The following is a 13036-nucleotide window of genomic DNA, read 5'->3' on the forward strand; positions in this document are numbered from 1 at the left end:
GAGGGGGTGGGAGGCTGGCGTGAGGGGTTGGGAGGCTGGCGTGAGGGGTTGGGAGGCTGGCGTGAATGGTTTGGAGGTTGAGAGGCTGGCTGAGGGGTTGGGAGGCTGGCTGAGGGGTTATGACGTTGGCTGAGGGGTTGGAAGGCTGGCTGAGGGGTTGGAAGGCTGGTGGATGGGTTGGGAGGCTGGCTGAGGGGTTGGAAGGCTGGCTGAGGGGTTGGAAGGCTGGTGGATGGGTTGGGAGGCTGGCTGAGGGGTTGGGAGGGTGGCATGAGGGGTTTGGCGGTTGGCTGAGAGGGATGGACGACTTAGGGATTGGTCATGTACAAGAATGGGTATCTGAGGGATTGGGAGGGTATGAAATGGGGTTTACAGTGACAGTTTTAAGGTTATTAATAGGTTAACTTGGGACATTTGTGAGCCCTGTAGCCATCTTTTCCTTTAACAGCAGACAGACAGACAGACATACCTCTGGTTTCAGCTCTGTTTGGAGTGCCGGGCACATGATTGTGATGGTTCATCTACTTTGAGGCGATCCAATATATCTGTAGTGACATAACAATACACCAGAACAATATTATCATTCCAATAGTAATGTTCTTATCAGTAGTTATGGACATGAGATAAGAATTCCCTCATCTAGCAATCGTTATCCAGATTGCATGACTATCTCAGGTCTATGGGCGCAGACACTGACAGCCATTGCCACCAGGGCTGGGTTTATACTTCCTGACCCCTTAGGCCAACTTTCTTGTGCGCTCTTACTCCTACCCCATTCCTATACCTGAGGCTAGGACCGGAGACACTTTGTCCGCTCGGTGCCCTTATATCTAGAACTTACAACTAAGGAGTAGAGTAAACTATCATCCTATTGTTCTAGGTGTATAGAGCCAGAGTAGGTGAATTATAATTACACAGCACCAAACCATCACCAAACAGGCTCAGTATTTGCCAAAAGGCATCCAGGGTGGCCGTCTGGAATCCTTTAAATATATGAAATGTGGGCTGTGTGTCACCCCAGACGGACGTACCACCCTAGGCCACAAACCAGCCCTGCTCACTGCGCCATTCAGATAAGCTCAGCAAGTGGGAGGAGCCTGGCTAAGCCTGACTTTTACAGGTAAAGTCATGATTTGCATATCATACAGCTATCTTTGGATCCACTCACTGTTGTCCTATGCAGCATTTGCTGAGGGGAACCTCCAGTCACTGTTTGCTTGGATAGTTTAAAGGTTTGCGTTGCTGCCTAACACGTTTCTCAGTGTGAGACCAGAAACAACCCGCAACACACTGCTGGGAAAAGACAACACAACACGGGACTGACATGTGGGCAGAAGGAATAGAAACATTGTGTGGATGAACAATACAATTATTACACATGTGTGGATGGGGGGAGGAGGAGGGACGGGGAGTCCATAGAAGAGACAACCGGTGCCCAGGACAGTGAGGGTACTGGGTACCTACCTCCAGTGCTCTTTACTATGCGGGCACCAATCTTAATGCCTTCCATTCACTAATACAGTGTGGTATCTACCTACCTCCTCCAGTGCCCTGTACTATGCAGACATCTACCTTCCTGGCTCCAGTGCCATGTACTATGCAGACACCTACCTTCCTGCCTCCAGTGCCCTGTACTATGCAGACACCTAACTTCCTGCCTCCAGTGCCATGTACTATGCAGACACCTACCTTCCTGCCTCCAGTGCCCTGTACTATGGGGACACCTACCTTCCTGCCTCCAGTGCCCTGTACTATGCAGACACCTACCTTCCTGGCTCCAGTGCCCTGTACTATGCAGACACCTACCTTCCTGGCTCCAGTGCCCTGTACTATTGGGGCACCTACCTTCCTGCCCCCAGCGTCCTGTACTATGGGGACACCTACCTTCCTGCCTCCAGTGCCCTGTACTATGGGGACACCTACCTTCCTGCCTCCAGTGCCCAATACTATGGTGATACCTACCTTCCTGCCTCCAGTGCCATGTACTATGCAGACACCTACCTTCCTGGCTCCAGTGCCCTGTACTATTGGGGCACCTACCTTCCTGCCCCCAGCGTCCTGTACTATGGGGACACCTACCTTCCTGCCTCCAGTGCCCAATACTATGGTGATACCTACCTTCCTGCCTCCAGTGCCATGTACTATGCAGACACCTACCTTCCTGCCTCCTGTGCCCTGTATTATGTGATCACTTACCTTCCTGCCTCCAGTGACCAGTACATTGGAGTATCTACCTCCCTCCTCCAGTGCCCAGATATCTAGCTCCAGTGCCCATCCCTATGTGGTCACCCACCTTCAGTGCCCGGTACAGTGGAGTATCTACCTTCCAGCCTCCAGTACTATGCGGGTACCCACCTGCTTCCAGTGCCCGGTCTGATGGAGGGTACTCACCTTCAAGCCGGCTTCTCCCTCACCCCTCCCGAGCTCCGTTCTTCACTTTCAGGCTCCGCCCATCACAAACTCTTCCCGTTGCCTGGAGACGCGGTGTCACGTGCTCTCCCTGCACTTCCGCTCCTCGCCGCCGTGGTTTTTCTCCTTGAATCGGCGACCCGGGTCACGTGACGTCTCCAAGATGGCGGACACGACCAGTCAGCTGCTGTTGGGCTCCGGCCTGACCGTCGTGTCCCATCCGCTCATGTACGTGAAGATGCTGGTGCAGGTGAGTGGGGGCTGTCAGTGAAAGTGCACCGGGGGCTGTCAGTGATGTGGGAGGGGCTGACAACTGTCAGTGCTGCTCTGTATCCGGTCATGGGTGATCATTGCACCACCCAGCAGATTGCTGTCAGACCGCACTGTAGTTGTCACGTCTGTAGGTGTCATCAGAATGCACTGGACTAGACCAACCAACCAACCAATCATTCAGTGTGATGAAAATGGTCAAAAATTACAAAATCTCTATGAAAAGACCCTCCATTCCATCCATTTAGTGAGCTGCCGATTGATTTTGGACCAAGTTGATCCGCCATGGCGGAATTTTATTAATCGCTGCCGATCAATCTGATAAATATTGTCATGCGTGTCAGAGAACCGATTCTAATTCAGATCTGTTGACGCATCATTTTTTTTTATACATGATTTTTATTCATAACATTGTATTTCAGTGGATTATTTTCAGTCGAGCGTGCGGAAGAATACCGCATTTGTTGTATCGTTCGATCATTTAATCAATGATTAATAATTTGCCATCGCTCGTACATAAATCGACCACAAATGGCTACGTGTATGGCCGCCTTTAGAGTCCCCATGGGCATGAAATGGCGATATCTGGATCTGGTTGTCACATGGCCGTTCTGTGGGATGACAGATCAACATGATCGCCGTGCCTGAGCATGCAGATATCCTCCATCTTGGGAAAATCCATGCTGGATGATTGGCTCTTCCGGCCAGATTGGATGGTAGTGGTTGTCCTGCACAGGTCGTGTGTAGTCCAGATTAAAGCTGAACTCTGCTTTATTGCCCTTGACTCCCCCCCGCACTACAAGGGTTAAATGTTTGTCTGGGGTTAGAGGAATGAGGTGTAATACCTGCCTTATTCCTCCCTCCAGCAGGCTTTGGGGGCTCACCTCTTCTCTCCAGGAGTTGCCTTGTCTTATGTCTTCACGTACAATGCAGGGCTATCTGTCCTGCCTTGTATTTGATGCAACTACTGGCCAAAGAGGGCCAGTTCACACCAACTCCACCAGAACCACTTGTGACATTTCAATAAAGTTCTACAAAAAGAAAAAAAAAACAGTGCAATGCGGCTCGATGGAGCGCTTTAGAACTGTCCGGTGGCACGCACACCAGCAGCGGTTGAGTGTGCTGCTGCTGTGAATGTACCCTAAGAGTAGAGGCTTTGTGGGACTGGTCACATAGATAGTGGGAGCCTGCCAGAGCCTCACTTCTGATGCTTTCTGTTAGAGAGTACAGTCGCTTCTGACGTTGCACGCCTCTGCCTGGTCCCCTCTGGCGTTGCACGCCACTGCCTGGCCCCCTCTGGCGTTGCACGCCACTGCCTGGTCACCTCCTGGCGTTGCACGCCTCTGCCTGGTCACCTCCTGGCGTTGCACGCCCCTGCCTGGTCACCTCCTGGCGTTGCACGCCCCTGCCTGGTCACCTCCTGGCGTTGCACGCCCCTGCCTGGTCACCTCCTGGCGTTGCACGCCCCTGCCTGGTCACCTCCTGGCGTTGCACGTAGGCAACTCTGATGCTGCACATCGGTGGTGCGTGGTCATTTTATAGTGTTCTTTCCCAGAATGCAAAGCCTCCTGTGATTGGAGGAGGGGGATCCTGTCATTTGTCCGCCTGTCCCCCATTTACAGGGTGCTTTGCATTTTGGAGAAGAATACTACAACTTCTGGGAATGGACGAGAGAAGGACACTTTAACAGCAGGGCTCTTATAGGACACTGTTCCTCATTCGGGAGATGGTGCGTGTCATTAACCTGCGGGCAGTCATTTGACAGAGCAGCAACTCTCAGACTTCAGGTGACCTCTCACCTCTAATCCTCAAAGCTTAGCGTCATCTTCAGACACAAGAACTTAATCTGAATAAAGATGGACGATTTCAGGAGCTGCCGGGTCTCATCTTTATTGTATAAATCCTGAAGAAGAGTTTTGAAAACCTGTATCTTCAATAACTCAATAAAGGCTCCCATATGACAGTCTACGAAAGTACCAAATCTATTTACTCTGTGATGTAATGGCCTCGTAAAGTAAACAGCAAAGTTCCTTTTCCTTTCCTGACTGAGCCAAATCCTCCATTTCTCTCACACGCTCCCCGTCCCAGACACTGCAATTTACAGTGGAGGGTTTCATCAATGCTCTAAATGCAGAAACTAGTGGGCAGGGTTAGGTATGGTCAGGTGCCGACTGACAATCTACAGGGGTAGCCAAACTCTGGCCCTCCAGCTGTGGTGGAACTACACATCCCACGATGCATCTCTCTCCGGGAGTCATGTCTGTGGAGGTGAAAATCTTGCAATGCCTCATGGGATTTGTAGTTCCACTACACCTGGAGTGCCGGAGTTTGGCTACCCCTGACAAGCTGTGCATCAGCAGTGACATCAGCACATCCTCCTTCCACTGTGGTACAAGCAGGCACAGCCTATGTGAGAGTCACAACTCTGCTCTGAATTCAGGAGCAATGCAGCATCATCCCCCCCCATCACAGGATGCTACAGTAATGTATTCCTCTGACCCAAAAGGGAAGTAAGAAAAAAAAAGATAAGGTGTAATTCTCTAATCGAATCAAAATGTTTTGTTGTAGATTACATACAGTGGTGATAGGATGAGGTTCAGTAAAGCACTTTGTTATGAGCTTGATGATGGCATTTTTTACCTACAGACATTGAAAGTCTGGCTGATGAATCAAGCAAGACTCGGACACTAATTGATCATTGCCGGTGAGAGATTGTGGCACAGACAGGTTTTTATCTGGATATTGTGCATGCTGGAGACTCCTCCGGTGCTTTTTTCACGTAGTTGTCAGCGTTCCACCAGGAAGAATCCAGCCCATCCAGTTTGTAAGCTTTAAATGGAGCTTTGATACGTTTTGGCTGAAGTTGGGCTTTTACGCTGTGTGAAATATTACCGATTACATCATTCACTGTAAGCACATTTGTATGTGGCACAGATATAATGCAAACAGTATGGGTGTGGTGACTACAGATCAGGGCACTGAGATCTGTTGTTGGAGGTTGGGTTCAGATGTGAGTGGAGATCAGGGCACTGAGATCTGGTGTTGGAGGTTGGGTATAGAGGTGACTACGGATCAGGGCAGGTTGGGTATAGAGGTGAGGGCCGCAAATACAAGAAGCTCTAGAATCCTGTCTTTCACAGGGACATACTATACTCCGGGGAGCCGTAGTACGTGAGAGCTGTTCCAGAGGTAGCTAATCATTATCCATTCCCTGTAAAACATTCCAGCAATAATATGAAAGTCCAAAATAAGATAATCAAGGTAAAGGTGAATTCTCCTGCAGCCATTCACCCAATCTCCTAATTTATAAGATGTCAAGTGAGCAGAAACTACTATGGGGGACATTGTATGTCCTCATTCTGCTCTGCCATAATGAGCAGAAACTACTATCGGGGGCAATGTATGTCCTTATTCTGCTCTGCCATAATGAGCAGAAACTACTATGGGGGACATTGTATGTCCTCATTCTGCTCTGCCATAATGAGCAGAAACTACTATGGGGGACAATGTATGTCCTCATTCTGCTCTGCCATAATGAGCAGAAACTACTATCGGGGGCAATGCATGTCCTCATTCTGCTCTGCCATAATGAGCAGAAACTACTATCGGGGGCAATGTATGTCCTCATTCTGCTCTGCCATAATGAGCAGAAACTACTATCTGGGACACTGTATGTCCTCATTCTGCTCTGCCATAATGAGCAGAAACTACTATCGGGGGCAATGTATGTCCTCATTCTGCTCTGCCATAATGAGCAGAAACTACTATCGGGGACAATGTATGTCCTCATTCTGCTCTGCCATAATGAGCAGAAACAACTGCCGGGGACAATGTATGTCCTCATTCTGCTCTGCCATAATGATTGATCATCTCCAGCGTTTCAGAGTTTACTTTGTATTTCTTTTTACAGAAAATCGGTCACTGCCACAATCCATGCGCTTAAACCAGACTTTACCTCCTCCCCCTCTAGAAGAAGGGACTTTTGCAATGGACTGGTGTGTCTCCTTGTGATATTTTGTCTGCACTGCAGTGTTGTCACAAGGCAATGTTTTTTAAATGGCTAAGCAGAGGGAAGGGGTGACGGCACAACATTGGAACTGGTTCCTGTAAAGCTGACCATACACTTATAGTTGTTTGGTCTGAACAAGAAAAATGCTTGAAGCCCCCAGCCCCAGACTGGCTGCAGTCCCTGTTCAGCCCAAAAATTTTCGCCCAACTCCTTCGACAAAAGTGGAATTAAAAATCCACTTTTGTGGAATGAAGGGGTGCCAACTGGGCCACACTCCGCTCAAATTCCATCCATGTCATCAGGACTTGACCTAAATTCAAACAGAGTATGGATGGCTTCTTGCCTATAGACCCGATACCAATGCAGATGGGAAACTAATGTGTGGTTCCCGCTGTACATTTTGACAGCATTCTTTAGGGCCCATTCACACCAGACACTGCACTAATCGTGTACTTTTTTTTTTTTTCTGGAACTTAATTGAAATGTAACAGTTAAAGTGACATTAAACCCTCAGATTTTTTAACATAAACCAATACTGTAATGTGTGCCTTACTGTAATCCATGGTTGTTTCCCTTCTCTTTGCTGCTCTTCCTTTTAAATCCTCATGTCTTCTCATGCTTGGGAAAAACTTCCCTTTTCAGCTCAGTGCCTCTTCCTGTAGTGCTTGCTCAGATTACAAGCCTATACAAACGTATACACAGACACCGTGTATCCATTCCTGAGACAAGGCAGTCTGCTGCAAAACAGAAGTTCTGCAGAGCATGAGAACAGATACAGATTAAAAAGGAAGAGCAGCAAAGAGAAGGGAAACTACCATGGATTACAGTAAGGCGCACATTACAGTATTGTTTTATGTTAAAAAATCTGAGGGTTTAATGTCACTTTAACATTTTTTCAGTTCTTCGGGCGCCTCGGTTATGAGGCGGTTGTTACGCGTCACATTCTGCTGCATTGAAAAAAAGCAAGGCATGCCTTTCTTTTTTTCAGCGCACACCACCGTGTTTATAGCGCAACGAGGTGGTGTGAATGTACACCATCCGTGACCAGGCAGATTGCATTGTCTTGCATTGGGGCTGTGCTGGAAGCAATGGCCAGTGCAGCTCCAACGCAGATGGTGTGAATCGGCCCTTAGCGCTAATAAGAAAGCATTATAGCGAGTAAAAACTCTAAAAGCAGTTAGAGAAGATAATTGTCTAAAAATTTAAAAATCAATGTACCTGGAGTTGGGCTTTACGAAATGTCCGTAATTGGGGGTCTCCTAACAGCCACTAGTAAGGTATAAACCTACCTTGCAGGTTTAAACGTGGCTGGTGATAGTAGAAGCAGAGAGAAGGGAAGTTGCAGAGCTTATGCTGCAGGTAGATCAGGCGGTCCTGTGAGGTTCTGTCTGTATTCTGGCTGCATTGGGTTGCATAGAACTCAGATTGAAGCAGAACTATGAGGTAAGTGATTTCCACTCATCCTCATAGTTAGAGCTGACCTGTGACATTGAAACTGTCACACGTCGGCTCTATAGATGGGGCAAGTGAGCGAACACATACTGTTGCTCGCTCACTTTCCGATCATCTCCCTGCAGAGAGCAGTATCTGTCACTCACCACTCCCCGCAGGCATTCCCCCTCCCTGATCCTCCAGTGCTGACTGGAGGAGGGGGCGGGCACAGCTTGCTCTGCCTGTAGATAGGCAGAGCCCGCTGTCAATCAGCCAGCTGGGTGCATCTCGACAGTATTGTCAGGATCCGTCCCGGCTGCGGCACTCTCAGTATATAGCTTGCTATATACTGAGCTTTGGGTGACGGGACCTGCTTAGTATATGTCCTCCCGTGACCCTAAAGAGAACTTTGGGATAAAAAGGTTACCCCAGAGTTCTGACTTGCACTGTTGTAGTGTTTGCTACAGGCAACACCAGAATGTTGGTTCTGGTGGCCTCCAGACCCAAATGCATGCTGAATGCAAATCCTGAGTTAAGTTGTCTGGCATGCTCCACTGATCCAGTGCAAACCTTGGCCATAGGAAATCCAAAATTTTACAGTTGATGCCAGAATGAGGAGTTAAAGAGTCTCAGGAGTGAGGACATGTGTTTTGATCACGACTGTATATTAGGGGATTTCCTCTTACTGCGTCTGCAAGATTGGAAGGAAATCTGTTCAATGGGGTGCACACCACAAAAGGAAATGACTTGAGTTCATGTATTCCCCTCAATTAAAGCAAAACTCTTTATTTTTAAATGCTGCTAGTATAAGTAACTGAAATCTGAATTGACTTCCCCAATTTCACTGCACACTGGGATTTAAACAGAGTGAGGGAGGAAGCAATCTAAGCCAGCTGCCCAGTTGCAAGCTTTCCATTGCACAGGGTTTTCAGTCTGACACGGGGAACTAGTGTACAGGAGGGCAAAGCACAGGGACGATCTCGTCATTGTTCAGTCATTATATAAGGGGAGAGCTGAAAAAGCAAGCAGAATTTGGGCAATTGTTTTGCTACTGCAATCACTGATGACGCAGATAAACGGAGGGGCTAAAATTGACTTGCACTAGGCTTTGAATCTTGCAGTGTAATGCATTCTGCTGCCTCCTCGGCTCTACCGGTCACTAAAGCTGGCCATACACTTTACAACCATCGCACGACTTTCGTCTTGCGATGGTTGTAAAGCAATTAAAAGCTCGTACGATCTGCCCATCTTGGACAGACAGATTGTACTACCGATCATCGCAAGCCCGCCCCGCTTAGGGGAGGGCTTCCGATGACTTCAATGTCGCACGGGCAGTGTGCACTTAAGCACACCGGCCCGTGCAGCATTTGTCTCCCGAGAAAGCCTCTAACCCGCCTACAATCGTAGGATTCTCGGCGGGTTTTCAAGCCTGCTCGGGAGACAAAAGACGTGCGACCGTACAGTAGAAACGGTCGCACGCCTTCCATACACCTGCCGATTATCGTACGATCGCGGGATCACCTGCGATTATGGTACCATAATCGGCAGGTGCATGGCCACCTTAACAGACACCCAGATTATATCCAGAGTGGTGTTCCTTTCGGATCCTTCCATTTCACAATCTTGTTTTTCTTCTTCTTCCATCGTTTCTTCCTGCTCTTCGCTCTGTCTGTCTCACTCACACCGGTGACCTTTGCCAGGTTGGTGAAGTTTTGCGTCCAGGGCCACGCAGATGTCACATTTGGTGGCATATGAGGACAAGTTTCATGAGGACCCACACAGAGGTCTCTCCTGTTGTAGAAGAAGTGTTTTTTCTTTGCCTTCGCCTTTGTCAGACATTCTGCAAACTGCTTGTCGCACTCACACGCCATCCTGCCACATAACGTGGACGATTTGCACTCCGTTTGGGATTGACCACAGGAGAAGTGATACAACTCCCACTTAATCTTGCTGTAACATTGCAGATCCAGCCTCGAGTAGCGGTAACAGCAGTCATGAAGCAGGCAGCATCGATCCACGGCATCAACTGGTTTTCCTGAACCACCAGTTCCACAGTAACACCCATATAGGTTGATGGCCAACAAGGGAACTTTGAGTCTTTCTCTGTAGCACCAAAGGGTCACCACCAAATCCAGCACACCACGTTTTTGACGTGCCAGAGTGTTGGTACAACTTCCAGGCATCTGATATTGGGTGTAGCATGTGAAGACCAGGGTGAGGAGCAAAGGCTTGTTCATTTCAAATATTTGGCAGAAAGTGGGGATTTTCTGTTGAAAAACAAACCCGGATTCTTCTATATCTGGGGGGAAAAATGTAGGAAAAAAAAGCGAATAAATATACGTGGTTCCGTACTGCAGGGGGTGACATTACACGGCTTCCGACAAAGTCCCAAAAAATGATGAGTAGCCCAAATCTCACAAGATGACATCTAAAGCTAAACTCCAGGTATATATTCTAATATGTCCCACTTCACCCAATTTAAAGCGACACTAAACCTGGGAGTTAAACCTTAAAAATACAAGTATTTTTCAAATTCAAGTACCTTCACTATTAACAAAAATTTATTTTGTGTATCACTCGGCTGTAGATCCTCCAATCATCTCTGAATTGCTGCTGACACTGTCCTTCTGGAGGGTGGCTACTTTTGTTCCCCATGGTCCCTGTGTGTTATACAGTAGTCACCGCTCCAAGCTCACTCCCGTGATGGACTATGATCTCGTGTTTAGTTTACTAATTTGTATTGAGATTGTAGTCCATCACAGAAGTGAGCTTGGAGCGGTGGCTACTTTACAACACACACAGGGACCATGGGGAACAAAAGTAGCCACCCTCCAGAAGGAAGGACAGTGTCAGCACCAATTCAGAGATGATTTGAGGATCTACAAATAAGATACATTGTTGTTAATAGTTAACACAACTAGTGGACTTACTACTTAGGAGGCTTGGCCAGGAGATATCCTTCAAGGTTAGGTGAAACATGCAATCCTTTCTTCATCTGGCCATAACTGACCTTTTGTCTGTCATAACTCTGGTTTCCTATACAAAAATCTGTTTTATGATCACAGTACCTGTTTGTAGAAGATGTCCCTTGTACTTCTGCTCTCTGAGTAAGAGGTCTTGCCTTGTAGAAGATGTCTCTTGTCCTTCTGCTCTCTGAGTAAGAGGTCTTGCCTTGTAGAAGATGTCTCTTGTCCTTCTGCTCTCTGAGTAAGAGGTCTTGCCTTGTAGAAGATGTCTCTTGTCCTTCTGCTCTCTGAGTAAGAGGTCTTGCCTTGTAGAAGATCTCCCTTGTACTTCTGCTCTCTGAGTAAGAGGTCTTGCCTTGTAGAAGATGTCTCTTGTCCTTCTGCTCTCTGAGTAAGAGGTCTTGTCTGATGTTTTCTGTTTTTTTCCTTACTGTCTTCCGCAGCCATGGATGTTGACGTAGTGGAATGTAGTACACCACATAATTATGCCTTTAACCCCTCACATGCTGACTACTGACCTAATAAACATCTCTTTAGTTGACCAATTCTTCCTCATGTAGACAACAAATGCAGGGATTGTGTGAGCAATCAATGCAAGGAAAATGTGCTTATTAGAAGTTGGGTTGTACTATTGAAAACTGCACCTCTGTCCTTGAAAAGGTTACAGTGACGGATATTGTAGGTTTTCTTTATTTGGCAGATGGTAGAAAGAGACTATATATAACACATTTTGGTTTTCTTACCCATCAATTAACTTTTTCTTGGCACTTGTTCCAATACTGGCTATGAGGAGTGACTATAAGCAGAAATTTCAGGAAAACCATATTCCCATCCTGTTTTTATTCAACTAAACCTTTATAAAAAGAACCTTGGGGGCTATCATCGATGTCTTCTTTTCTAATGCTAGTTTCCTAACTGTTATTCTGGCCATCTGGCTTATCCTGGGTTGGTGACTTCCACTACTGAAGACTGTAGCAGACTGAAGACTTTTATAGAATGAGAGGTTGTCAAAGTCAGTTTTAACGATCATATCAAAAAAGGTTTCCTGTAAGGTGACTAAACTATTGAATAAAATATATACCTAATAAAGAAGTTAGTAATTGCTCACCTCTCCCGCTGCCCACGCCACTGAATGACGTGGTTGGAGAGCAGTCATCTCCTGAAAAAAGTATTTTCGCAAACCATCCAGGAGGGTGGATCTTCTTTGTCCACCAGTGTGCTCCGTGGTTCCTCCCAACATCACTACTCGCTTTTACAGATATATTGCTCGTTGGAAATTCCCATTCCAAGCCCATAGGTATTAATATGGAGTTGCCTCCCCCTTTGCAGCTATAACAGGAAGGCTTTCCACAAGATTTTAGAGTGTGCCTGTGGCTTATTGTTCCCATTCAGCCAAAAGAGCTTTACTGAGGTCAGGTACTGATGTTGGCTGAGAAGTCCTGGTTCTTAATTGGTGTTCCAAATCACCCAAAAAGTGTGTGTGTGTTAACACTGGTACTGGTACTGGTATATTTTGTTTTGAAATATTACATTTTATTAAATTTGGCAAGCGGCGGAAGAAAATGTGTCCAGTGGCCCCCAAGTGAATGGGGTTGGAGACCCCTGCTGTAAAAGACTGTTTCACTTTTGGTAGATTTGTGTAATCTTTAAGGGCCTTATAGCTGATCATTTAGTGTTTCTGCCGCATTCAAATTTTCATGCCATAAGTCGCACCTTATGTCTGTTAGATACTAATTATTCAATGTTTACTGGCCTTTGATTTACTCTCATATACCTTATTCTTAGGTGGGACATGAGCCACTTCCGCCTACTCTGGGAAGAAACCTCTTTGGACGCCAGGTGTACCAGCTCCCTGGCCTCTTCGCCTATGGTATGTAACATCATTATTCCAATGTTGTCTTTTACTTGTGTTTATTAGTGTATTTGATGGACTATTGATTACATTTTGAAA

At 47.0% G+C, this 13036-nt stretch overlaps 1 protein-coding gene across 2 annotated transcripts in view; it reads left to right on the forward strand.

Annotated features, from left to right (window-relative positions):
• The first annotated feature begins 2513 nt into the window (after positions 1 to 2513).
• Positions 2514 to 13036, forward strand: part of MTCH2 (mitochondrial carrier 2) — a 24087-nt gene continuing 13564 nt past the window's right edge. For both annotated transcript variants that reach the window (XM_018559723.1, XM_018559721.1), the window contains exons 1-2: positions 2514 to 2659; positions 12871 to 12955. In XM_018559723.1, the coding sequence (XP_018415225.1) occupies positions 2573 to 2659; positions 12871 to 12955 (172 nt within the window). In that variant the 5' untranslated portion in view covers positions 2514 to 2572. The remainder of the gene's footprint in view (positions 2660 to 12870; positions 12956 to 13036) is intronic.

Source organism: Nanorana parkeri, unplaced genomic scaffold, assembly GCF_000935625.1.
Source record: "Nanorana parkeri isolate BGI_ZX_2015 unplaced genomic scaffold, ASM93562v1 scaffold414, whole genome shotgun sequence".
Taxonomy (NCBI): domain Eukaryota; kingdom Metazoa; phylum Chordata; class Amphibia; order Anura; family Dicroglossidae; genus Nanorana; species Nanorana parkeri.